The sequence below is a fragment of the Lutjanus erythropterus genome, chromosome 13, assembly GCF_056507025.1.
Source record: "Lutjanus erythropterus isolate fLutEry1 chromosome 13, fLutEry1.hap2, whole genome shotgun sequence".
Classification (NCBI taxonomy): Eukaryota; Metazoa; Chordata; class Actinopteri; order Lutjaniformes; family Lutjanidae; genus Lutjanus; species Lutjanus erythropterus.
The window spans coordinates 24,021,426-24,048,813 of record NC_139329.1 but is presented as its reverse complement, the minus strand read 5'-3'; the positions used below and the strand labels follow the sequence as shown (position 1 = coordinate 24,048,813).

Below are 27,388 nucleotides of genomic sequence, written 5' to 3'. Positions count from 1 at the left end.
GAAACAATTAGTTGATTAATCGATTAGTCGATCAAAAGAAGTTTTGTAAGAAGTTGCCAGTTTTTTGATAACAGATTCATCAATTGAGTAATTTTCAGTAAAAATGTCAAACATTTGTTGGTTCCAGCTTCTTAAATAAAAGGATTTGCTGCTTTTCTGTTTCATTTATGAAAGTAAATGAAAATCTTTAGCTTTGGAAATTGTAATGAGCATTTTTTCGTAATTAGTATTTTATTGAATTTTCACAAAGACAGTCACATTTTGGTCAACAAATCAATCGACTCCTGTATGTATAAAATAATGACAATATAAAACACTGACAATAAACTTAATTAAATTTTATCCAAAAAGCAAACCAAAAAAAAAGAATGGAAACAAAATCAATAATCAATATTAAATAAATAAATAAATAAAATCAATATTACTACATGCACCATAATCTAATTTCAGATGTCATGAGCATATTTAATGATTTTTGGCATTTTATAGACGGAACAATTAATCAAGAAAATAGTTATCAGATGAATTGGATATTAAAATAATTGTCAGTTGCAGCCACACAATAACATAAACTGATGGAGGCAGCAGTAGACCAGTGTATAATGACTCCAGTTCCCTTTGGAGAGGGCTGTGTGAAAAGATCTCTCCTCCATAATGTTGTCAGACACTAAGGCAACATCTTCATGATCAGATTTGTGTCCAGACATCACGAACCTGCCTGCCTGGTTTGCTCTAGTAACAACACTGGCTTCACTAATTTTGTACACTAGTTAAGCACCTTTCCAACATGGAAACATCAGAAATGCAGAGAGACTGTACAGAAACCTCGCTTCAAAGTGTCAGCAGACAAACTGTCCACAGACTGTAGTTCTCTTCTGCTCAGGTGCTCTGATGCACTTCCTCTTCGTTGTCATGTGTTGCGTTGTGAGTGACGCAAAAGACATTTTCAAATCAGATCTGAGCGGCCAGACTGTCAGGAATCAGATGCATCTGTAGAAATTTGATTGGAATCACTTCTGAAACCACCTCCAAGTGTGCCTTGGATCCAACTGACCACTTCTAGTGTGCATATTATTACAGGTGCATTTGCCTGCGAGGATTTGGATTTGCAACATAGCCATTTCAGCAGCTGAGGTGACCAATTCCAAAACATCTTGAACCTATTAGTCCTTGAGACCCCCAAATTTTGTAAAAACAAATAGGGCCTTTGTTTAAAAACTTTGGAATCCCCCTTTATCTATTGATGAATCCATGATGCACTCATGAAATTCAGCAGCAAACTGTATGACACCATACGGTGTTCAATGATCGTTACAAAAGGCGACATAGTGCACAGTTGACCAAACATTTTCAAAATGTTTTGTTTATTCTTGTTCAGGACAAAGTGTTCAGTTCAGTTCAGTTAATTTATTTATAGTCAATTTTTGGAATCATTTACTGTCTTCTTTTTTTGGTTTCCTCTGTGACGCCATATCTTTAAGTTTAGAGTCCAGTTTCCTTTGCAGGTAGGCTTTCTTATTGGGGTCCATGGAATTGTCCTTCTTCCCGCTCCCAGCATAAAGAACACCTTCTTTACTTATTCTCATCCGAGCATGAGATTTGGCTTGATCTCCACAGCCGTGCACCTAAAAAGGGTTTATGACAGATGATCAGATCAGAGAAACACAGCTTCACACACCACAATTTTCAGGTGTCAGTTCAAGCGAAATACCAGTACGCACACCTCATTTGCATTACATTTATATACTGCAAAGATACAACCGTTACTATTCTAAGATGATGCTGAAAAACTCGCGTATGTGTTTATTTCAAGTAGATTCGACAACTGAAAAGCACTTTTCACCAGCCTTACAAAACAATCCACTGATAAACAATTATTATTTCAGAACTCTGCTGCCAGGCTTTTAATTAGAACGAGAGTGAGAGCATGTCAGCCCTGTTTTATGATCGATTTTAAAATTGTAATTCCTGTTCTTGCCTGTTCATGCCTGTTACCCATTTGACTTCTTGGTTTTATCACAGAGTATTCTATGAATTCCTCCGTTTTTTTATTTATTCATGTCACTTCACTTTGTTATAAAGCACTGTGAGCTACTTGAAAGTTCAAAAGGTGCTATATAATAATGATTATTATTATTATTCTTATAAAAATACTTTCCTTGTATTGACCATTCATTTTAAACAGCAACTGCATTACCAAATCAGCTAAATCACAACTTAATAAAACACAAACCAAAACAAAGACTGTTTGTTAGGGGCCAGTTTCTATCTCACCTCTGGTATATGATGACTGAGACAATACTGTCTGTTGCAGAACATGCACAGCTGTCCAAGAGTTAGCACAGAAGCTTTACACTTGACGAAACTGCACACACTGTCAGCCTTCTTCACAGCGTTGATAAGTGCGTCAAAGTCATCCTCCGGGGCAGCGGCGGCAGCAATGTCACAGGCGCCGGCCTTCGTTCGGCTCTTTGCTGGGAGAGAAACGGTAGAGTTGAAGTGTTGCAAACATATCAGAGCAGACAGGTTACAAAATAACTTAAACTGAGATGTTTCAGTGAGTTTCTGGGAACGTGGGTGGGTATGTGGACTTTGGGATGAAGTTGATGGATATGAAGGTTTGTGTTCTTGTAATTGCTTATACATCTTGTCTGTGATTTGGCGCCGTTTTATTTTTACAATACTGGTTGTAAAATCAGAGAGAAAAAACTATCCAGGATTACGGTAGTGGATTTGTGAGAGAGGAACTTGGATATTCTCTGAGATTGAAGTGGTAAATTTACGAGAAAAAAAAACTCAAATGAGGATTCTCTATTTACTAGAAATTTTTGGGGGGTTTTTTGTCACCACCAAAACAATAAATAACCAAATAAATAAAAAAATTATGTTTTTTCAACAAACCTTTTGCTGTCTTAGACTTCTTTGATGATGAAGCTGGTGGGACGTTGTTCTGTTCCTTTTTTCGCTGAGCGTTTTCTTCCCTTTTCTGCTGCTCCCTCTTCATTCGCTCCAAATGTAAACTCTTCAGGTCCAATGGAGGCTGACACTGCAGCACTTTCTGGGGATTTGGGACCATTTCCTCTTCCTGTACATCTTCTTTTTCTTCTTCTTGTGTTGGCTCCTCAGCTGGTTTTGGCTCCAGAGGTCTGGAGATAGTGATACATCTGTCCTTCCCCTCGCCTTTACTCTCATGCACGAGGCCCAGCTCCTCAGCGATCTGGTGGACCAGCAAGCGGTCATGGGAGTTAAATGATGATGGAAACTGTAGATCACTCCGATTTAAGTCCTTCAGAAAGCTGTCCACCTGCTCTCTGATCTCAGTGTATCTGTTCCTCTGCTCTTCCTCTGTCTGTGCTGTTATGCTGGACTTTGTGTGCCTAACATTAGCAGCATTTTCATTACTGCTGCCACCGGTGGACTTCTTTTGTCCCTGCTTCGCTTTGCTGTGAGGCTGATCTTTAACCTTTTGTTTGGTGGACACAGAGCTGCTGGCAGAGGTATTAGACTTTGTGTCTTTGTGATCGCGGGTGTAGTTCTGAGGCACGATGTCTTGGATGTACTCAAATGCAGTTCTGACCTCACCAAACTCAGTCATATGACTGATGAGGGACTTCAAAAAAGCGTGATTCTGGACAGTTTGGGTGTCGCACACCACAGCGATGTGACGTCTTGCACGTGTAACGGCCACATTGATTCTTCTATCCTCTGCCAGAAATCCAACTTCCCCTAAAAGACAAGAATGAACAAACATGTACATATGCAACTGTTAATTCTGTTGGCAAATAATTTGACATAGATTTGGACATTTTTTCACAGACAAAAACGAGACGATAACTAAATAACAAAGTTATTTATGGTGACAAAAATTGCAACGAAATCTATTGACACTTTTCTCAATGAAAAGAATGAGACACAAATGTTAGGGAGGGATGAGTTGGAAAAAGATCCAATCAGAACTGATATCTTTGTACGGTAGGTGGGTTTAATGCACACAAAAAGGAAGTCAACTAGCATGCACTTGCTTAATGTCTCATAAACTGTACAGAAATGTCAGCATTTATTAGAAAAAGAAGAACCGACATATGGATAAATTTCACATTTTGTAAACTGTATAGAGCGACACTCACCAGTAAAAACAAACTTGAAGTGACATTTACAGATGAGTCATCCCAAAATTCATGCAAATGTTAACATTATGCATGCTTAACTTTTCTTTTCAGGCAAACATTGTATTATAAGATAACATGAGCTTGTGCGTTGTCACCAAACTTGAAATACAATGCAAGCTTATAAAAAGTTTCTGCTGTCCTGCACTGATAAAAGAAGTGAAAGACCCCGGGTCGTGAATCTTAGATTGCAAATTAAAAGGTTGACTGACATGTCAAAGTCAATAATTGTAAAGTTTCAATGTCCTGAAATTGAAAGAAATATTACAAAAAGAAGGATGCACATTATGACTTAAAGTACTAACACTGATGTATAAGTAAATTAATGCGACTAATATTCATTGTGTAGCAGGAACAGACACAACCTCAGAGCAAAACCAAAGTACCTTTTCTGTTGGATCGAACTAACGACAAAACCACAGCCTCTTTCTCTCTGCCCTGAAACCCATCCACTGACTTTATCTCCAGCTCTGGATGCCTCGCAGAGAGTTTCTGACGCAGAAGATCGACCTGCACAGAGATAAAAACATTAACAAAAACACATCACTGAGACGCAGCAGTTAGTTACATTTCCTATTTCGGGGACTTTTGGAAAATAAAGTTTTGCATTATATGTATTAGTATGGTAGCAGCAGTCCAGTGACTTACTTGTAGATTGTACGGAGCAATAACAGCGATGTCTTTAGCTTTAAGTCCAGCTTCAGTCAAGGCCTTTATGTGCAGTTCAACAATGTCCACCTCACCTGAGGATAAAGTAAACATACTGTTGGAGTAGAAAAAGGCACTGCATTATATGTATTTACAAGCATTACTTAGAAAATGTCCTGGGTATATTTCATATTAACTATACTATACATACATCCTTGCAAAAGAGAGCTTGCTCTCAATAGCCCTCCATTCTTAAACAAATGTTATAATAATAACAAGAAGAAGAAGAAGAAGAAGAAGAAGAAGAAGAAGAAGAAGAAGAAGAAGAAGAAGAAGACACTGCAATAACACTATGGGTCTTTTACACAAAAATGACTAACCTTGATTTCCTTTGGACTGCTCATCTGTGTCCTCCATCTCACTCAGACCGCAGCCTGCGGTGTCGATAAGAAGCAGCGGCGTGCTCGTCTCCTCAACACAGGCAACTCCTGGTAGATCTCTTTTGCAACAAAGATATTTTTTAATGAGTTGTCATTCACTGAGGTACAAGTGTGAGATATTTTCCATCACCCTGCTCACACTCACTTTAACAAATGTCTCTCTACAGAGCTGTGAGCTGTTAGTCTGCCCTGGTACATCTCTTTGGAGGCCCACTCCATGATGTTGCTGTTCATGCGGTACTGAACTGTTAACATGCGGACCACTGAGTCCCCATACATCTGGATGAGTCTCTCCATGAGACTGAGAGACAGACCTTTTGATGCAGCCCTATGGAGAACAAGAAGAGAACAATGATGGCAATGTTAAGATGACCATTTAGCGGCTGGATGTTGCAGTAAAAGATGCCAAGGCGATGCCCTTCGTTGCAAACAATATGTAATAATGTCACAAGAGTAGAAAATACTAGATTTGTACTAGATCATAGGGGTGTCATGATTCTCCAAATCCATGATTCAATCTGACTTTGGATTTTAAGGTTATGATTACGTTCGACTTAATACAAAACTTCATTTTGCAGTTGACAGGAATGTCGTTGGTAAACTATTGAGTAGTGATTTGTGAAGACATCATCAGATTTTATTAATGTTGTCAGCAACGTCAATAAAATCTGATCAAACCACACCCACACATTCCTGATGAAGCAGGTTAACCAAGAGTGTTAAGCTCTTAAATAAGAACTCACGTTGTTTTCTCATAAACCCTTACTCAGATTGTTTCTGATTTAGTCATAAATATTTCAAGTTCAAGATCTTTACAAGATCTTGAATGTTCTGTATCTATGAAAGCATAAAAGGAGAAAAAGTTGTTTTTTACGTTTGGGATTTGATGGTAGGTGGTAGCTGCTTGTAGTCTCCAGCCAGAATGCATTTGCGTGCTCTGAGCAGGGCGATCCAGCAGCTGCTCTCCAGGGCCTGAGCGCACTCGTCAATCACCACCCAATCAAAATGCTCCGCTGGCAGGAACTTCAGAGGGCCGTCATCACAAGCACCTGCAGACACAGACAAGTGCTCTCTGATTGCCTTTCATCATCACAGCAACGACTGAATCACATTTTCTTCACTTGAGGGGGGCCATTACTGACCTGTGTTGGTTGATAACACAACATCAGCACTTTTTAGGATCTGGGTGATGGCTGCTGCTTCCCTGGTTTTCAGCTCTTTTCTCAGCTCCCCTATTTCTCTCTTGAAGTTCATCCGCTCTCCTTTATCATTCTTCTTCTTCATTCCCACCTTGAAAAAAAAATATATAAGGGCATTAGGGTTGCGTGATATGGTAAAAAAAGTCATATTACGATTACTTGACTGAAATTGCAATTGCAATATGCAATATGATTAGTGGAAATAATCCTTTTACCATTACAATTTCATTTTTACTGGAAAAAAATATTAAAAATACGATGTTGTGACATTTGTTGGGGTTTGTACCAAACAAACATGTTTTCTTTCATCTGAAGTAGAAGATTTGTAGGCCAGAGTATTTCTGCAGCACTACAGTACCTCATTATATTGCTGTTTTATCTCATGTTTTTCCTTTTTCAAAAAATGACGATTTGGATATTGCACCTGGCCATACTGCAATTTTGATTTGATTGCGATTACTTGTGCAGGCCTACATGAAATATTACAAATCATTCAAGATGGCACAAATGCTGCTAGCAACACGTGCTAAAATACTTACAAAAGCTTTATCGATGTCTTTACGGATGTCAGCGATGATGTTTGCGTTGTCGCTCTGAGCGAGGATAGCGTCCAGTGAATGTTTCTGTATGGACTCCAGCAGTCTGGCAGGGTGACCCAGCCTCAGGACCTTTGCCTTGCACTGGGCTAACCTCTCCACTAAATTATCCACAGCCACGTTAGAGGGCGCACAGCACAGAACCTGCACAGAGACACAGAATCCAGACATGAAAATGATCCTGTTGAAACTGAGATGCTACAATGACAACTGCAGCATAGGGATTGGCAGATTCATTCTGCAGGATTGATAAATACATTCTCAGAAGCTACATATTTGCTGTTGCGTCCTTTCAAAACTATCAATAATAACATCAACATTTTCAGTACTTTTTTTTCCCCCCACAATGTTTGTGCCAATAAACAGTCCTGATATTTTTAATGACAATGTCTTGTGTTAAATGACTGTAGAACCTATAAAAAAAAAAACTGAGAGCTGAGCATGCAGCTGCACACAATCACACGTCTGCATCAAACCTGTGAGACATGGCAGGAAGGAACTGTTGAGTTGTGGCGTGCTACTTTTCTGTACATAAAAATATAGCAAGATGCACAATTTGTGACGAGAAAGTGCCACACAGCAGCAACACCAGTCAAACATAAAAAAAAAACACGCCAAAAAGTTATAATGTGGCTAAATAACAAGTACATAAGTGTTTTTTATTACAGTATTTCTGTAAAGTAGGCTATTTTTTACACTCATTCACAAAACATTTTTATTTATTTGTTTTCATATTTGTTTTTGTAATAAAATTATTATTAATTATTATTAATTTGTTATTTTTTTTCTTTCTAATAATCAGTCCTTATTCATAAAAAAAGATAAGAACCAGTATCAGTAAAATTGTAACAAAAAGTATCAGTATCACCCTGAATTTAAAAAGTTTGGTATCACCTATTCCTACTGCAGCAACACATGACACTAACAGAACACGGTAAATGTAACTTCATTTATCAGCAGGAGAAAAATATTCTCATAATCACTAGCAAAAATGGACTTTCTGCACCTTTTGGCCTTGTTTGACTGCCTGCAGGATGATCTCCACCACTGTCGTTGTTTTCCCAGTTCCTGGAGGTCCATGAATCACGGCAAGTTCTCTCTGAGACAGAGTGAAGGACACAGCTTCTCTCTGGGAGTCGTCCAGGTTCGAGTTAAAGAATTCAACTTCATCTAATGAAACATAATAAAACAGCCAGAATCAGTCTCTTGACTTGCAAGGTTTTAGAATTAGTCTCAATAGTGTGATGCATAAGTATGCTAAGCCTCCACAAAGCACAAATTAATAGGGCATTTAGTTGATTTGTGAAGTGTGATTTACTTGGCTGTGACTGAGAAGAGGGTTTTGTGTCTCCAAAGAGGACATTTATTAGATTGCCAGCCGGTGCACTGCTGTACCCGTTCAATGCATTCAAGGCTCTGCAAGCACAAAACACACAGAGAAAATAAGTTGTTTGAAGGTTTTGTGTCTCACTTGTTTCTTTCTTACATGCTCAGTACAGATGTCACTCACTTTTTCATTCGTTTGTAGGTGACATCATTTGCCAATTTTAAGAGGTTGTAAAGAGCGTCTGTATCAAAGCTGAGGCCGTCCTTTGAATCGTCAAAGGCCACACTGATAGAGGCTTGGCTGACCCTCGTCACTATTCCTGTGCTGATCTGCGAGTCTGCAGTGCATCCGCCAGTGTCATACAAGCCAACTATGTCACCTGTAGCAAAAAAATAAATAAATGTCACATTAAGTAAAATATGGAACTAAAGTCACAAAAACCCCACCGATCATATCTTTAGTCTCACCAGGTCCAAAGCTGTTGCTCGGCAGCGATGAGAAACCAAGATGCTTTCTTGGCTCGAGGACGATGACTGTGCGACCATAAAGGCCTGTGGACTGACTTCCTATATGCAATTTCAGCAGGCAAACACCTTTATTTTGAAGAGCTTTGAGTGAGATGTTCTCCTGCCATATCCTGAGGGCACAAAACAACAAACACTGTCATTTCATAGTGACAGCCATCAATAAGTTTACACACACACACACACATATATATACATGTACATGTATGTATGTATATATACAGGCTTCTGATTTGAAACAGAAAGCCTGGATTACAAACTGAGGGTGTGGAGTTTAAAAGACTCTGGCAAATTCCCAAACTTGATGGAAGCACAGAACAAATTAACAGGATTAACCCATTATGTAGTAAAAGTATCACCGTCTGGATGTTAATTTACGTACCTGGTCTCCTCTACCTCAGCCTCCCTCTCCTCCTGTAGAAGCTCAAGTGTCTTTGAAACAAATTGTTCAACCGCCATCACTCACTAAGGAAATAAAAGGGAAAAAAATAGCTTTACAGTGCAGATGGCAAAAAAAGTGTCTAAACTACTTCTCTTAAGACAGACATCAGACAGACCAGGAGATGTCTTACTCACTTACTACTGTGGAGTTTTAATGTTACACATATGATCCACTGGGGCCTCCAAAATTAAAACAATATTTATGTTCTCTGTTGAGGCTTTAAGTAAGTAAGCTTTGAGGTACTTGTACTTTGAGTATTTTTATTTTATGGTCCTACTTGCTCACACACACAACATTTGAGGGGGAATTATTATTCTTTTCATTCTTATTCATTCTTCTTATTCTTTGACACTACAACATAAACTCCTGAATACACAGTAGGGCTGGGCAATTATACAGCAATATTATATCAATACTGTGATACAATGAGACTATATATTGTTGATTTTGACTATTGTCATTTTGTGATATGGCATAAGTGTTGTCTTTCCCTGGTTTTAAAGGCTGCATTACAGTAAATTGATGTCATTTTCTTTACTCACCAGATTGTTCTAGCTGTTCTATTTGCTGTTACCAACTTAGCCATTACATGAACATTACTTATCATTATGTATCAAAAATCACATTGTGTCAATATATTGTGTAAACACCAATAGTCTTCCCCATAATAATGTTGCAATATCAATCAATATCAATATTAAGGTATTAAGTTAAACGCATTGTGACATTTCATCCATACCATCTAGCCCTACACAGAAATAATGATAGTGCAATTATACAAAATTACACTGTGATCTTTCTGCTGTATATTGAGTTCCATTACTTTTGATATTGTGAATATATATTGCTGATATACTCATAGTCCAAAGAGATTCCGATATGGTTAAGCCATAAAATAGTACAAGAGACAAGAGGCAAAACCTTAAAGTTTAGCTAAGGTTTTGCCTCTTGTCTATTATCATTATATTTGGCTGTAGTTGACGTTATGGTCAAAACACGAGAAGGAAATAGACCATACGCTAGTGTGCATAAGTACTAAGTGAACTTAGTAGTTTAAACATATGTTTATGCTTTATGAAGACAAGTTTCCTCATTTACAGAAATGCTGACATGTTAGCATGTTAGCCACACTGTACTCAAACAATTTATTTTAGCTAGCTACAGTTAGCAAGAATGACACTCACCTATTAACGTTAGCAATCTGTATAGAAACCCGAAGAGCAGAAGACAGATGTTAATCACGCAAGCAACTTTAAACTCCCTTGGTAATATATATCTTCTGTGATAGTGGGTTTGTTTGACTCATGCTGTCTTCTTCTAGTTAATGTACTAGTTCATTAACACGCTAGCTACACTGCCACCTATATGCTCAGATGACTTCCTGTCTCTTACAAGCTAGACACACGTATTTTATTTTGAAAAACACAGAACGCGGAAGTTACTCTGCTTGGCTGAGGTCTAGAAGGGAACTCCAGACCCGCGCAAGTTCTCGCGTGAGCGATCACTTAAACCCAAACTATGAACTCTCTAACCCTAACCAAGTGTTTTTGTCCCTATACGTACCGAGATCTTAGCCACAACGTTGTCACATAATATCTGTTCACAAGTTTATACAATGAAGAGACAATGGTTACAAATCTCGCGAGAGTTTCGCAAATCACTGGTTCCCTTGGCGACACGACCTTTGACGAGCCAGAAACACGTTGAGCTAAGTTGTCAATCAAACTGGCACCAATCGCCCGACACTGAAAGCCAGGCTGTTTATCATAAATTCAAGCTGAATGCATTAGCAGTATGGACGGGGCTGTTTTGGCTCGTTGTTCCGTGTGATATCAAACCGCAGGAGGAGGATATGCTGCTGGTTGTTAATCTAACAGATCTCAGTCAGGAAGGAAGCACTTGCACTGCAAACCTGCAGACCTGAGAGCTCAGCTAACCCATTTTTATTTAACTGCTGCTTCTCGACTGCGTTTTTTGGAAATGAGAACGACACTATTGCTGCTGCTGCTCTCCATATCGTGCTGCTGGCTGGTCAGTGCCACACTTTCAAAAACTGATGCAAAGAAGTCGCATAAAGCTGAGGCCGAGGTGAGTAACTTCAGGGCTTTACCTTGACATGGGTGTGAGCTGTGTGTGCTGTCAGGTCTTTACAGGTCCTCCTCTGTTTGACTGGTATGTCGCTGGACTCACTTGATCTTCACCTGTCACCTGTCCAGTCATGATGATGATTATTTGTCTTTTCTCTGTGTTTAGACATCTCCAGCTGAGTTGTCAGCGTTGGAGAGAGGCCTTGTGGTGTCAGACCCTCACTGGAAAGACATAGTGAAGGAGGAAAAGAGGTACTGTGCTCACATCAAGAAGACATTTCAAGGACAAGTGCTTGGATATGTCACACCTGTAAGTCTGAAATCCATCCACCAACCTATCTACTGTCTCCCCTGCTGGTGTTCAACATTTGACAACAGTTTTATCACAGCATTAAATGACTCACAATGGCTCACATTGTTTACAAGTTTGCCTTAATGCAGTACTCACATACCCACATGTATATTGGTGGTGTTTTGTTCACTGGCTGCAGTTACTCGTACTTGCCAAACTGGTTGTACAGAGATCTTTTACTTTAAAGATGGGGGTCAAAATCTACAGTCCTCGTTCTGTGCAAATATGCACTAGAAAGTTCAGCTGAAGCTATGAGTCAGAGTTGAGCCACACAAATCTCCCAGATCTTCAGAAGTTTGTCTTTTCATTGCAAAACTCCCTCGTCGTGTTTCATCATACTGCCAGTCTGATACAAAGGACTACATTTATACTAAAAAGACCAACTTTGGTAGAGTTGAAACTATTACAGTGCTTGATTAATCAGTTGACAAAAAATTAATCATCAGCTGTTTCGATAATCAATTCATCATTAACTAGTGTAACTACTGGTTGACCAGTATGGGTCGGGTATTTCACAAGCAGGGAGGCCAATGGCTGATAAATAATGCCATTATAAAATAAAATAAGAAATGTATAATTCCATTATTCCATACACATTATTATCTATTGTACACAGTTATCTTCTTAGCCAGTAGCATGATGTTTTAGATTGAATTTTGATAATGCTAATTAATGGAATAGAAAAAAAGATTGGGTTATGCAATGGGTTTCAGGAAGTGACTGGCATTTAAAGGAGAGCAGGCATAGTCTGTCATAAGTGACATCATTCAACTGCATTGTTCTACAATTTATAATATATATATATATTTAATACTAGCCAGTGACAGTTTTAGATTAGCTGTCATTTAGGCTGACAGGAGAAATGTGTTAACATTTAGAAAAGACACTGGCCACAAAGGAAGTTTTAGGCAACTATTTATACCAAAGTGCGTGAGATATACAGAGGGCTTGAAACTCACTTTTTCACCATGTCCCCAAAACTCGTAATGAGGACCACTAACATGAAACCACAGCAACCATACTGACAAGGCTGTCTGTGGCTGGATGTGTCTGCGGACATTTTTTGTTTAACACCCTTGTGAGCACAGGAAGTGGCTGCTGCAGATTATCTCACAATGTCAGATAATCAGCCAGATTAATCAGATGACTGAGCTATTACTAATTATGATGGTAAATATAAGATCTGTGGGTTATGAACTGCTCGTTGGACAAAATAATCAATTTGGCCACATCACTTTTGGCTCTGGGAAATTATGACAGGTATTTTTTCACTATTTAAGGAGTTTTAATAGACAAAACATTGAATTGATTAATCAGTAAGAAACTTACCAGCAGTTAATCACCAGTGAAAATAATTGCTAGTTCTGCCCCTTGACTTAAAATGTTACCCAGAGCATCACTTTAAGCCATTATGTAGAGGAGGAATGATTCCAGTGACAGATGTCTTTTTCAGTGTACATATAGACATAGGAGTTTTGTATTAAAGCTGGGATAGGCAGTTTATTTTTGTCTTCATTTAGCAAAAGTTCCATAATAACTTTTTAAGCATGTAACTCAGGTGGTCTGAGAGAAAACCTCTGCTCCTCCTCTTGGCTCTGTTTTCAGGCTTTAGAAAATCTATCCCTTGATGAGAGATTTTGGCCAATCACGTGTCGGTAAGATAGTTGATTGCTGAGTCTCATTCCCATAATGTCAGTATTTGACAAGCTGGGAATGAGGCTCAACAATCAATTATCTTTATCCATATTGCTACTCCACCTTGTAGACAGACTTGGAAAAACATGAAACTCTTCCTAATAGTTTTGACTCAATATCTCTTAATTACGTATTTTATTATTTCTCTCATTCTCCAGTGGAATTCCCACGGCTATGACATTGCCAAGACGTTTGGCTCTAAACTAACATCAGTGTCTCCAGTGTGGCTTCAGCTCCGCCGCCGGGGACCTGAAACCTTTGATGTGACGGGACTCCACGATCATGACCCAGGTATAGGACCCACAACACTGACAGTCAGACGGAAAGCTTTATCTAGTCTTTGTCAGTTTATTAAAGTGTCACCACAAAGGACTGGTGTGCATAAAGGGGTCTTTTTCTCTTTGCAGGCTGGGTCAAAGCTGTACGAAAGTCTAACAAAAAAGTCAGGATGGGTGAGTAGATGTCCTCTGTCCTCTATTAATGTGAGTCAGTGCAAATGACTTAAGACTGTCTCTACTCCTCTTTACCCTCAGTGCCCCGGCTGTTGTTTGATGGCTGGTCCTACCAGGACTACATGAGTGTGCTGGGGAGTGAAGATGAAATTGAAGAGCTGGGGAGTGAGCTGGTGGATGTTGCAAAGGTAATAAAGTGTCGTGTTTAGCAAATAAACTCCCTTGCAAAAGTGTTGTGTTTGTCCAGTATCTCTCTAATGAAGCTGTGGCCTTGCAGACTGAAGGTTTCGATGGTTTCACCTTGGAGCTGTGGAGTCAGCTGGGAGGCAACAAAAGAAAGTGAGTTCCCCTGCTGATACATCTGTATTTTTACTTTGGCCATCATTTTCTTTGTCTGACATGATTCAAGTACAAAATCTTTTCTGTACAGGGAACTGGTTCATCTGGTGAAGCACATATGTGAGACTTTGAAGGCAAAAAGATTAGACTGCATTCTTGTCATTCCGCCTGCTGTAACAAGGTGAATGAAATCACTTTCAATGAATATAGATGCTAAAAAGAAATCACTGAAATTGACCCTGACTTTCCTTTGCTTTTTTCTTTTCCTTCGTTATCAGTACGGGGCAGCCGGGTATGTTTGGCAGGGAGGAGTTTGAGCAGTTGGCCCCAGCAGTGGATGGTTTCAGCCTCATGACATACGACTACTCCAGTGGTGCCAGGTGAGTGTCACAGACAAGTGACGTCCAGAGATTAATTGATGGAGAAATGGGTTTCTGCAGCTTCCAACAATATAATTTAAGATGTGTTAATACCTTTCAGACCACTATGAATGTCATTAAAGACCTATTTCATGTCCATACAGGCAAAAAAAGTAGAAATGATATGAAGGAAAATTGTCCCAGAGTCCCAGAATGACTTGCAAAATAAGTGAATTTAATCACCTGAGATAGGAATTGTGTGCAGGTCCTCTTCTATGGAGACTGCAGTGTTGCACTGCCATGCATTCATGCCATACAGTAGACAACAGACAACAGATTAAAGACATTTGAAGGTTTAAAAAAATTCAGATTATTGAATTCTAGACTTTTTAAAGACCTGCACGGACACTGTGATGACATGATTAGAGGAACTGACAGCTACAAGAAGATTCACAGAGTGTATTTTGTTTCAATAGGCCGGGCCCAAGCTCTCCCCTGCCCTGGGTGAGAGACTGCGTTCTCCAGCTTGCCCCAAACACCCAGTGGAGGCAAAAGATCCTGCTTGGTCTCAATTTGTACGGCCTTGACTTTGCAAGTCAGGGAACAGAGCCAATCCTGGGAGGAAGGTGAGATAATAGAGTGTCTACTGCTGGAATACTTTATTTACATTCTAGCAATTAAATGTTCATGTGTTTCAAACTTTACTAAATCAGTGGAGAACTCTGTTATTGTGCTAAATATTGTCTAGTTTCATTTGAGGCAATTTATCAGATTTCACAAAACTCCCTCTGGAGTCACAAAAGCTTTATACAACTTTTTTCACACACAAACAGACTTTGATGTGTAAAGTTTTCCTTTAAAGCCTCTTAAAGAACTTTCAGATCATAACTGTTTCTCCATAACATAAAATATTGATAATCAAAAAAGACACCATCAAAGCTAAAGTTTTATGGGGAAAACATCCCTGTGTGGGTGGCGTTTGATCAGACTAGCAACAAGCCTGCAGCTGTTATCAAATTTTAAACCATTTAACTGATTGGTGCTCTGAAGTACATGACATCATCTTTTTCCGGGTAAGCCTCGTCTTTGTCAAGGACCAACAACAAAAACACAAATACAGAAACCTCTGGCAAAAAGCCAAGGAACGTCACAATAAAAGGTTGATAGGAAATAAGGGTTTCAGGGACTTTGACACTGCCCTAAACTTGTGTCTGTTTTTCCTGCAGGTACATTGAGATTTTGCGTGAGCACAGGCCAAAGCATCTCTGGGATGAATATTCTGGAGAGCATTATTTCAGTTACAAGAGGTACTGTTTTAATGACATTTAAAGTCAATAAATTATGGCTGAAATCTTTAAACTTCCAACAGCGTATTTTAACAAGATCTGTTACATTAATTTCAGGAACAATGCAGTGAAGCATGTGGTGTACTATCCATCACTGAAGGTAAGTCTTTTTTCATGTAATGAGTATGTTCATGAGTAAACTCATTGTGATTAAAAACAAAAAGATCCATTAAGTCATTATAATAAGAAACCTCACCAAAATATAAAGTCTCTACATTCCATTATCACATACTTTTTCCTTTTACTTGTAGTGCAGACTGTTGCATGCAGTCTGCATACAATTGGGACATACTGCTTCCTTGTAACACTGCTTGTTGAACTTTACCCCTCCTGCACATACACATCACAAAGGATTGTGGGTCAGTGGGTGGGTCATACTCAGAAAAGCTTCCATATTTGACACAGAAAGCAATGTTGATAATTTAACAACAACTTCCTTTCACATTATTATCTGAAGTGCTGTTTTCATGAGGTTTACTGCTACTCTTTTCTGTGTTTACTTCTGCAGTCAATCTACCTGAGGATCTCTTTAGCTACTGAACTGGGAACAGGAATTTCCTTATGGGAACTAGGACAAGGACTGGACTATTTCTATGATCTCCTATGAGAGTCGGACTTGAAAGTAAAGAAGACTGGACCCTGAATCATCAGCACATGGATTTTCTTTTTTCTTTTCCCCTGAACACGATGCACCAAAAATTCAAGAGCCGTGCGCAGGTATTATTTTATTCAGTTTTTACAGTTCAGTCAGAGTGCAGTAACACATCTCCATTCAACAACAGATGGTGCATGATCATTAATATCTATACAGTTTAAATGAGGGATTGTTCTGAGGCCTTGAGAGTTCATATGCCACAAACATCTGCAGCCTCTCTTCAGTCCACATCCAGAAATCTTCTGTTTTGCTCTCCGCCGCCCACAAACATTTCTGCTCCTGGATGAACTTTGCTGTGAAGATGCATCTCTCTGGCTTTGAACATCCTCAAAACTGCATTTTCTCCTGACACAACCAGTTTTCTTCTTTTTAAATTTTCAAATCAAGACATTTGATTGTGTGTTTTTTTTATTAGGTTTATAATAACAGCATTGGCAAGTAATGAAGTTGTATTTACAGTGTTGCCAAACATGTTCTGACCCAGCATCTTCCAATATTTGTCTGAAATGAATGTTTGTTTAATTACATGAATATAAATGTGGAACAACTCAGCTGTTTAATGTGATGTTCCTAATGTTAACATTTTCTTTTTTTACTTGGCACTACAGAGCAGAATTAGATTATTTACAGCAAGTGATGTCGACTGCATATTCTGACCAGTTATTAGGTGTCTGTCTATGACGACGTGCACAGCATCTTCTTGACTTGCTAGAAAACGAAGAGATAAACATGAGAGGGCTTTAGTTTTTCATTTTAAAAATGCTCATTAATGGTGCAATATGTAACAATTGGCCACCGGTCAAATTCATACTCCAAACAAAAAGGGGCAGCATATCATCAGAGAAACTAATAACTCCTTAATTGCACTGGGCATGTTGCATCTGCCAAAGTTCTGATCCATGCTCCATATGGCTTCATGCCCCACCAGCAGCCTTTGAGAAGCAGAGCGCTTTTTCAGTCTGATTATGTTGATTTGCTCAGATTTTGCTGATTTGGTCCTCTTTCCTTGTCTTTTGTGCCTCTACCATGGGCAGGAAGACAGTGTAGTTAAATTGTCTGTTTCATGATCCTGAGTCTGCATGGGATCTTTTGTTTTGAAAACTGACCGCATTATCTACACTGTTTCTGTGTCTGACCACTCAGTTTGCTTTGTGCAGCTTGACACAGCATCTGTGGCCTGGTAGCTCTGTTGGTAGAGCATTTGAAGTATGTGTTATGATGAGTTGACAAAACAATTAAGTAACTCTTAATTTGGTTCTTAGTTTGGTAACATTTAGAACGTGTATGGATATATTTTTCTATTTGACTGAAATAGGTGTAAAAATATTTCCTTTGTTGACATTTTGTGAGTTTATTTTGTTTATTTATTAGACTACAAAAAGCTTAAAGAGCTTGTGGAACATGGCTCAATGCTTGCACATACCACAAAGCGGTACAGACAGGACAGGCTGGTTAATATGCTTTGTCAGATATATCTGCAACACAATACATAGACGTCTTGGACACAAAGTCAAAACTCTTATTTAGTCACATTCTGTTGATAATTTTAGTCAATTTTTATATGTCTTGAATTAGATTCTTACATATTACACCTTAAATATTTACCAAATGAGTATCTGTGCCCTGCAGATCAGCTCACCTGTGTATGATCCACCGCTGTCTTTCACAAAGTCCTCCACGACCAAGGGCAAGTTGGCAAAGTCAGGCCGCCGCACCAGTTCAAACACTGACGGCTTTAAGCAAAAATAGTTACTGTTATTAAACACACTGAACGCATAAATATATCTGTATATATTGGCTTCATGTTTACTTGAGGAAGACTCACCCCTGTTAAACTGTAGTCACTGAAGATCCACCTCTGGCCTTCAGTGGCACAACACAGAGCCGACACTCCTTGTCCTACTGCACAAATAGGCTCTGCAAACAGAGAAACACACACGTCTCTACACCAGACATATAGATTACATACTGACTGCTTTTCAAAATTCTCGCACTCACTTTGGTGAGAGATGAAGTGTGTGAGAATGCGGTGCAAAGAGCCGCTGTGTGCAAGGTCATTCAGCGCTCCAGGGCAGTCCGGGATGAGCAGCGCCTGGTATCGGGCACCTGGAAAGGGTCATCATGACTCTTAACTGAGCAAAGTTCAACCAACAGCAACAACAGCACACATTTAAACAGTCAAAATGTTCTCACCATCTATTGATTCAAGTTTGGCTGGCGTGGCGTAGGGTTTCACGTTGAAGTCTTGCACCCATCTAGCAGTGCTTTCATCAATTCCAACAAAGTCTATTGGCTTCCCCTGCGATTAAAAAAAAAACTCAGTTACTTTGCTGGGATTAAATATGGACCCATATACAAATCTCAGGTGTAAGAAAAACTTAAATTTTATACATCAGCAGTGGTTTGGTCCTTCTTCAAAGGTGATTCAAGCATCTCTTAGAAACTAATGCAAAACATGAAGAGTTTATAACTAGCAACTATAGCTGTCAAACCATTGTAATAGAGTAATTAGTACAATATGTCCTTCTAAATTGTAGTGGAGTATATACAGTGGTGGAATGTAAGAACATTTACACGAGTATTTTACTTAAGATACATATTTGAGGTATTTTACTCGAGAATTTCCATTTTATGGTTCAGTACTTTAGACTTCTACTCCTACCCAACTACATCTCTTAGGCAAATATTTAGTTACTAGTTACTTTTCAGATTACAATGTTTCATACCCTTCTTGTCCAGTGAATACCATGGATCTCCAAAATTGGTGATTTTTAATTGGTTCCTTTATGAGTTGAGAAAATTCTCCTTGAAAGAATTGTTCTTCAAAAAATGAAAATTCAGTCGTTATTTGCTCACCCTCATGCTGACTGAAGGTCGGGTTTAGTTTTTTTAATCCACAAAACACTGGGGTTGTTTTTAGCCTAAATCTTCACTGTAGATCCTTAGCTTTGAGCCACGTTCATGGTGTGACTGTGTGCACAAGTGAACAGCATGTCGGGGCTTTAGGACTTGGATTTCATCAGACAGGAAGTATGGAGGCATTTTGTTTTTTTTCCCCAGCTGTTTTTCTGTATTAAAACTGGTCACCATTCAGAGATTCTGCAACGCTGTTTTCCCATGAAACTCCAGCAGTATTTTGTGGACTAAAAAACTAAACCTCACCTTCTGTCATAATTAAGGTGAGTAGATAATGACTGAATTTTCTTTTTTAGGTGAACTATCCCTTTAAGCTGATAAAAACTATTTTTGGATCAACTGCAAAATTCGTTGTCACAAACGGGTGTTTTCCTGACACCATGAAATGTTTACTTTTTACAGGACAGCAATGCTACAAACGTATGATGATCTAATTGAATATAATAATGCATTTCTGTAGATCAAAATACAAAACAAAATATAAAGTAGACACACATGAATGCACCAGTTTTACTGATCTAAAAACACCATATAAAATAGTAAAACAATGCAGGGAGCATTTTTCTGCATAATAAGTAAGTTTTACTTTTGAAACTTTATGTGCATTTTGCTGATAATTCTTACTTAAACTAAGTAACGTTTTGAATGCATGACTGTTACTTGTAGTGGAGTATTTTTACAGTCTAATATTGCTACGTTTACTTGAGTAAAGGATCTGAATACTTCTTCCACCAGTATAAAGTGTACTTAGTTACATCCCACCATTCCTGGCCACTAGCTGATGGTCTTTGTGGCGAGACTGTTTTTCCTGTTTCCAATGTCAAGAATGAACTTTGAAGCTCAAAGTACACAAACACTGTCGGAATATTTACTTTGCTGCGTATTTTTCAGTTATAAATGTAGTCTTACCCCAGGTGTGGCTGTCTGCAGATTAAACACTGAGGTGCAAAGGCTGAATGACTGATGGAAAGACTTTGCAGACACGCCTGAAGAAGCAAAAAACATCAGTGTAAACACAAAAGATATCAAGTGATGTTTGACCGCAGCTAATCGACGAAATAAAGCAAGAATAATAAGCTACACTTGATACAAAACTGTCAAACTAAAGTCCACTTTTGTCGCTGTGTAACGCTAATTCATCCCCATCGTGATAATAAAGTGGTAGAAGCTGACGGACCCACCTTGAGGAGAAGCACTCGCCACGATCAAACAGGTCGGTTTCGCAGACATTTCATTTATCTCCGTGTTCCCTCCACATGAAATATTTTAGCTCGTTTGAAATGAATAAAGCGACAATTGTGGGTGAAAATACGAAAGAGAAATCGGCGAGGAGGAGGAAGTACTGTCAGCTGACAACAACATCCGCTGGAAGATTTTCAGAATAAAAGCTCATTTAGAATGCAGAGGAAAATGCAATACGATAGGTGAAAATAATTGGGAATCATAAATAGCAAGCATTTTTATTTTCAATGTTATAAACAAAACTATGTTTATATTCAACTTCTTTTTAAATTGTAACTTTGGTTAACACTGTTTGATATGTAAAAAACTGGCACCACTTTGCAATAAGACTGCTTATAAATGATTTAGAAGTGTTTACTAACATTTATAAGAAGAGGGAGCCATATTGTAAAGTGTAACAAACATTTATTACTGTCAAAAGGGAGCCTTATTGAAAAAGGGAAAAAACACTGCATGTTGAAAATGTCATGGTAAACAATATTGCCAAAGCATGGGTGCATGAATCTGGTCATTTGATACGTTAATTTGATGCTAAATTAAACTTTTTGATTATTAAAATATGCAACGAACTTGTTAATAAATATGTGAAAAAGCTGACAGGTATAAATGCCGGCCGATGGGGAAGACAAAGTGAGTTAAGTAGGGAATGAGATGTGGGCTCACTATTTGGCAAGTTACAAGTCACTGTTGATCATTTTAATCTAATGTGTTGTAAGTGTTATATAATAAATGTAATAATAATGATTTATAATATAATATATATAATTAAGGGTAGTCTTACAGTAAAGTGGCATCAAAAACTAAATAAAAACAAGGGCAACACTGATTGCAAATGTAGGCACAACATGCTCATATTTCTCTGTTCTTTAAAATGTGTTTTTTGGTTACTAGTTCAACCACACATCATTATCATAATGTAAAAATGAAGATACTAACAGCATGCATTTTAGGCATTTTACAGAGAGAGGACAGTGCTGCCCAGCAGCATTACAATATCCGTACTATGTGTATTTTGAAAATCTAAATATGAATTGGCAGCTTCACAGCGTCCAGAACTGTGTGAATAATTGGTGCATTAAAAAGTCTAACCAAACAATTTACAGTTCATGATGTGACTGTGTGATTTTGCGATGTTAAAGAGTCAAAAATCAGTATGGATCTTCTTGCAAATTTCGATGAAGGCAGCAAGTAAACATCATCCCCACAAGCTGAAAGAAAAAAAGATACAAGGAACTTGTTAGTTCTGCACTGCACACAGAAACATTCATTGTTCACAGTTCAGCCAGAGGACCTTTGCACAATATTAAAAGCTTTTTTAATATTAACCAGTATTTTTCCTCAGTGGTTTGTGATTTACCTGTAGAAATGCTATTCCAATGCCCACTGCTCCTAGAATATACAACTGACTCAGGATGAACTCCTCTAACTTCATAATGCAGCCTCCCTGGGAGCATGAGAGAGGAAAGACATAAAAAAAATCTTGTTCTAATTTATTTAATTTATAAGCAGACAAATGTACAACTCCACTTACCTCCACCTTGTAGATGTTGGACGGATGGTCCCTGCGACCGCAGAGGTCAGTGCGAGTTTTGCAGCAGCTATCAGGAACAACCTGCTTATTTTCCTGGATCCACTTGTTGTCTGCCCAGTCTGAGTAGTTGTAACTGCCACAACATTTAAACTGAGAGGGAGGCGGTGCAGGGAACAATAAAACACAGAAGAAAAGATGTGACAATGGTGACTGACATGCAGGTTGAAGGAACTGACTGTAATTTCAAATTACCATGGTCTGATCAATCTGACACTTTACACTGAAGTCATTTCACTTTTTGTCTTTGTAAAGTCAGGGCTGCAGTGGTATGACATACTTTGTTTCTTTGTCTGTCTGTCTCATGTATATTTTTTCAAGGAAAAAAACAGCTTCAGTAAAATATCTTTAGGAAACAAAAAAAAACGGAGTATCACTTCCTCACCTCCTGCTGAAGTTTGTCCACTGCCTGTGTGACGCTCTCCTCCCCTGGCTGCTGGTATTTCTGCTGCATGGTCACCTTCAGGTTCTGTCTGAGGTCCTCATCCAGCTGTGAGACAGGGGAATCATTTCAGTGATTTCCTCGTAAAATATATAGATATATCATCTGCAAATACTTCCCCATCAATAAAAAACTGAAAACCCCTGGTCAAGTTCTTTTTTCTCCATTAACATTCCACTGTACCTGTGCAACGCCCTCACATAACTCAAAACATATGAGCACAGATCCTCTGACCCCACTGAGCATATTTCACTGATTTTGACAAAGTACAAAGAGTAAAAACAAACCACTTTATATCAGCCTGTTAGGGAAACAGGTTGATATAAAATGGAAACAGGTGGGAGCAGATTACCTGGTAGCAGAAAGGGAAACACTGGAGCAAGAAAAAGCAGGGAAGAAAGAAGGAAAGAGGTGTGAGAAAGGTGGAAAATCAGGATAAATGAAGAACATGCACAGAGAGGCATGCAGAGAATATTTTACACCAGAGAGCGCAGCAACTGAGGAATTTCATAGGTGGTAAAATAAATAAACAAATAAATAGAAATGATGGAGAGCAAGGTATGGAGTTTGAAATCACATTAAAGGATAATGAGATTGACAAAAATGCACATAAAATACAAGCATAAAGAAAGTAGCCCGATTTCTAATTGCTGCAGTGAGATTTAAACTATAGAACCTGGAGTTCAAAAACTTGGGATGATGTGTAAAACATAAATTAAAACAGAATCCAATGATCTGCAAAACCTGTTCTACCTATATTCAATTAAATACAGCACAAAGAAAAGAGATCTAATGTTCAAACCATTAAACTTTATTGATTTTTTTAATGTACACTCATCCAGAATTAGTGCATTCTGTTTTTATTTACATTTTACACAATGTCCCAGGTTTTTTTAAATCAAAGTCTGTGCATGGTAGCAATCATTTTATCATTTTATCAGAAAATAGTGATATTGAAAATTACACTATATTGGATTAATATCTGTCACTATACTTTGGTCAAATATATGAAAACACAAATAAAGCACCTCACCTCTTGGTAGGTAATGTAGGCCAGCACACCAGCGATGAGTTCCAGCAGGAAAATACAGAGCAACAAGCACAAATACTGTAGAGGAGAGACATGAAATAAAAAAGAACAAAACAAAGTGAAAAAAAAATGCATCTGATTCAGCATCTGTTCAGCATCTGCAGCTGCTTTGTTTGAGTTAGTCTTTTCTTTGTGTGTGTGATATTTGTATTTCCTGTCTGTTGTGTTTTTATTTCTGTTTAAACTGTAACTGGTGTTGGCCAGGTCTCACTCGAATAAGAGCTTTCTATTTACCCAGTGGTTCTCAACCTTTTTCTGGCAGGCCCCCCTTCAGAAGATGAAGAAGGTTCACCCACCCCCCACCAACACCCACATTTTTTGATCAGTCATTAACAATAATTGGGAAAGCAACAGATAAGTAAAAGAGTTCAGGTGCAATACAGGTCTGCTTGCAGTTCAGACCTGAAAGTGTGTGCCACAGATTCAAAATGAATTTTTGTGAAATGAAAGTCAGCATGACAGCATCAGCTAACTGTTGTTTGTTTACTTCCCCTACATAAATCATACTCGTTTATCTTTGAGTCACTCTATAGTTCTCCCTTCGTCATCCACACCAACTCTGCAGTGGCTCCATATGACTTAATATGGAGCCACTATATGGCTTAATATGACATAAGTCCTGAAAGCATCTGTGCATGACTGAAAAACTAAATACAGTTTATACCCCAGACAATATCTGAGATTAAGTTGTGGTAAAAGAAGTTATTCATTACAAAGGTTGTGGGGAAATATGGAAATAGACATAACGTCACAGAGAGTGTGCAGTTTTGCTTCTGTGTTACGTCCTCTCACTGCGTCTGTCAGTGTCTCTCACACACTCTTCAGGCTTGTGATGCCCTTCATTCCTCTGGCATGAGCCACACTCTAAATCTAAACTCTTAAAGACACACTCTGCATGACTTTGTCTGTTATATTTGACAGTCATGCCAGCCTGACATAATGAGCTGCACTGAACACACGCAGACAAGACAGAAGGTCACCAAGGATTAACTTTCAGTACACGCAAGCTCAGACTAGGTTGTGTGTGTATAAACAGGAACTCGAAAGTGGTTTCTGAATGAAACAGGATTCATGCTTTTGGTGTAGCGAAATAAAACAGGGACAGTGTTTTGTGTGTCTTTCCTATTTTACCACAATCAAAAGACTCTTCATCTCCTTCAGAGTGGCACAGCATCCGATGATCCCGGTCACTATCACAATGACTCCAGCAGCTATCAGGATGTAGGCAGCAGCTGAGTAGAGGCTGGAGTTCAGTAAGCTGACGTAGTCGCTCTTCTCCACCAGAGTCCACACTCCCACTGCCAGCACAGCCCCTCCTGCCAGCTGAAAGAACGCACTGTTATCAGCTCAACACAAACCAGATGCTCACATCAACAATGTGCCACATAAATTTTAGCTGTTATAACATAACTCCTGAAATGTGACAGTGATGCAAACAAGACAACGCCTTTTTCTTTCACTGTCAGCCTCAAGAGACATCCAGCCAAATTTGTTTTTGTTATTATCTGATGAAGCCAACAGGTATAGTATGCCAGAAAAAGATTTAGTATGTCAAATGCAATGAGCCAAAATTACCAGTGTCTTACTGCATCTAGTCGCATTTTGCAATATGCAAGCCAGCATGCTTTTCTATTCTAACCTACAATCTTCTGCATAGGAGAAAACACACCACAGGAAATGAGACACCCAGAAAGTACAGACATGACGGCTCAGACTTATTCCAAAATGTATAGTTTTTCCTTTTACTACAGACTGTACCGGATGTATGAGCAAGAGGGATGGCACAGTGTTATGACTAAAGAGTGTGTCAAAATTGTATGCATACTGCATGCAACAGTACATATGGCAAGTAATGCACTAAAAGTAGAAAGAAAAAGTCTGCATTTCAGAATGCAGCTTGGAAATCCAAGCTGAAATAGCCTGTAGTTCTTCCATTCCACCCAATATATCACTGTGACATCACTGGATGCAGGAAGAACTGCAGATTTTGCAGCAGAATAACTCAGCTTTCTCAGTCAATATTGAACACACTGAGGTTTTTATTGCTTCAGTTGGCTACATTTTACCATCACCACTGACTGGAGATCCGCATAAAAAGTGTTGACTTTTGTCCTTTAATCTCCATGGCAACTGAAGCAAAGCATAAGTTTAATGCTGTAAGATCAACATAATTATTTACTTTAATGGTATTAATTATAACAGCATCCAATGTAGCCTTAATAGAGGGCTTTGATGTCTAAAATACTGAAAAAAATCTTAACACTTCCTTGTTAACTTACCCAAAAAAGAATGTTAAAGAGAAAAAGGAGATATTTTAGACAAATTGTCCCGCAGGTGTGTGTTTTTTCACCTTGAGGTTCCATTCTGAAATGAAAAATATACACGTTAATACACTGTAAACTGTAAGGAACACACATGGAAAACATTACCAAATCAAAAACTCCTCTGGAGAAGATTAGGTATAGCACAGCTGAGTCTAGATAATGAACACAAGATGCTCAGACTGCAGGTCAAACCCTCCGACACTGCAGGTTACTATCACACATCTTCATACTCGCATGACAGCTAAAGCCTGTTAGTGCTGTATCTGATGGAGACCAGTCAGTTGTGGTTGACACGTGGGAATTTCCTCTTTTAGTCTGCTTTAGTTCCATGTTTGGTTTAAAAAGGTGATTTACTGAGTGCAGTTCTAACGCATGAACTCTCCTGTTCTTTTTTAAGATTAAAAATTAAATGTGCTGCATTTCAAACTTGCAAAAATAACAGAGCAATGGGAGGAATTCAGAGATGAAATCAAATATGTTGTGGGGAAAACATACTTAACTTGTGTCACATGGCATCCAGCAGACAGATATATATGTCCCCATCCCAGTAACTTAACCTGATCTCGCACGCCAGTGATATACTGTTGACTTTTAATGCTTTACTTCAAGAAATAGTAAAATGTGTTTTTATCCTGACCTCAACTGACCTTTTCTATACTTTTTCAAGAAAAAATTGTGACTCAGAGCATCATGAGATCGTGATTTTGTTTTATTTTATCACTGAGTATCTCTCTTTCTAAATAAAACAATAAATCATGAAAGAGTAAAAATACAATAACCCTAAAACATTAAAATATGTAACACATGAAAAATGTAATATGGTTTTCCAGCCATAAGACAAAACACTCCATGCATACATGTGACTGTCCAGCAAAACAAAATCTCCCAATGGTCAGAATCAAGAGTTATTTTTAACTCATTGTGTCATGGAAAAACTGCTCTCCCTTTCCGCTGAGACCAAAATACTCCTACCTGATTTTAGTTGGTGGGCCCTGAAGGATGTAGATTATCGGGGTAACGTCTTCCCAGATCCCACCGACCCCCGTGTCAACACACTGCTGTCTCTGAAGGTTAACTGCAACACTAAGTTCTCAGTTGACATCAGACCCCGAGCCTCCTACCCAAGCGTCTGAGCGTCTGACCTCTTTTGGCACAACAG

At 38.6% G+C, this 27,388-nt stretch overlaps 4 protein-coding genes across 6 annotated transcripts; 1 reads left to right on the top strand and 3 right to left on the bottom strand.

Annotated features, from left to right (window-relative positions):
* Positions 1-1,420: 1,420 nt before the first annotated feature.
* On the bottom strand, positions 1,421-11,577 carry ighmbp2 (immunoglobulin mu DNA binding protein 2). 2 transcript variants are annotated; one of them, XM_084734526.1, is made up of 16 exons: positions 11,453-11,577; positions 9,283-9,365; positions 8,844-9,013; positions 8,560-8,755; positions 8,368-8,465; positions 8,056-8,219; positions 6,993-7,193; positions 6,397-6,544; positions 6,129-6,303; positions 5,400-5,582; positions 5,195-5,313; positions 4,815-4,909; positions 4,553-4,676; positions 2,902-3,726; positions 2,275-2,474; positions 1,421-1,625 (listed from the first exon to the last, which is right to left on the bottom strand). In XM_084734526.1, exons 2-16 carry the CDS (start codon positions 9,357-9,359, stop codon positions 1,431-1,433), a joined length of 2,970 nt encoding a protein of 989 aa, XP_084590652.1. In that variant the 5' UTR covers positions 9,360-9,365; positions 11,453-11,577; the 3' UTR covers positions 1,421-1,430. The 2 variants fall into 2 exon arrangements, with proteins under 2 accessions (XP_084590652.1, XP_084590651.1); XM_084734525.1 differs by lacking the exon at positions 11,453-11,577 and adding an exon at positions 10,527-10,662.
* On the top strand, positions 11,026-17,178 carry chid1 (chitinase domain containing 1). The gene is made up of 12 exons (XM_084734527.1): positions 11,026-11,430; positions 11,596-11,739; positions 13,635-13,767; positions 13,884-13,928; positions 14,010-14,116; positions 14,206-14,267; positions 14,359-14,448; positions 14,546-14,647; positions 15,103-15,252; positions 15,853-15,933; positions 16,030-16,072; positions 16,481-17,178. The coding sequence occupies exons 1-12, from the start codon at positions 11,323-11,325 to the stop codon at positions 16,577-16,579; spliced, it is 1,164 nt and encodes a 387-aa protein (XP_084590653.1). The 5' UTR covers positions 11,026-11,322; the 3' UTR covers positions 16,580-17,178.
* On the bottom strand, positions 16,683-20,917 carry gatd1 (glutamine amidotransferase class 1 domain containing 1). Its single transcript, XM_084734530.1, has 7 exons — positions 20,725-20,917; positions 20,453-20,529; positions 18,821-18,926; positions 18,626-18,733; positions 18,453-18,544; positions 18,267-18,360; positions 16,683-17,335 (listed from the first exon to the last, which is right to left on the bottom strand). Exons 1-7 carry the CDS (start codon positions 20,771-20,773, stop codon positions 17,220-17,222), a joined length of 642 nt encoding a protein of 213 aa, XP_084590656.1. The 5' UTR covers positions 20,774-20,917; the 3' UTR covers positions 16,683-17,219.
* A 256-nt stretch (positions 20,918-21,173) lies between these two features.
* Positions 21,174-27,372, bottom strand: cd151 (CD151 molecule). Of its 2 annotated transcripts, XM_084734528.1 has the most exons (9): positions 27,202-27,371; positions 26,185-26,269; positions 25,037-25,228; positions 23,849-23,923; positions 23,168-23,188; positions 22,759-22,863; positions 22,317-22,466; positions 22,143-22,229; positions 21,174-21,993 (listed from the first exon to the last, which is right to left on the bottom strand). In XM_084734528.1, the coding sequence occupies exons 2-9, from the start codon at positions 26,266-26,268 to the stop codon at positions 21,934-21,936; spliced, it is 774 nt and encodes a 257-aa protein (XP_084590654.1). In that variant the 5' UTR covers position 26,269; positions 27,202-27,371; the 3' UTR covers positions 21,174-21,933. The 2 variants fall into 2 exon arrangements, with proteins under 2 accessions (XP_084590654.1, XP_084590655.1); XM_084734529.1 differs by lacking the exon at positions 23,168-23,188 and having other exon boundaries at positions 27,202-27,372.
* Between the last annotated feature and the right edge of the window lie 16 nt (positions 27,373-27,388).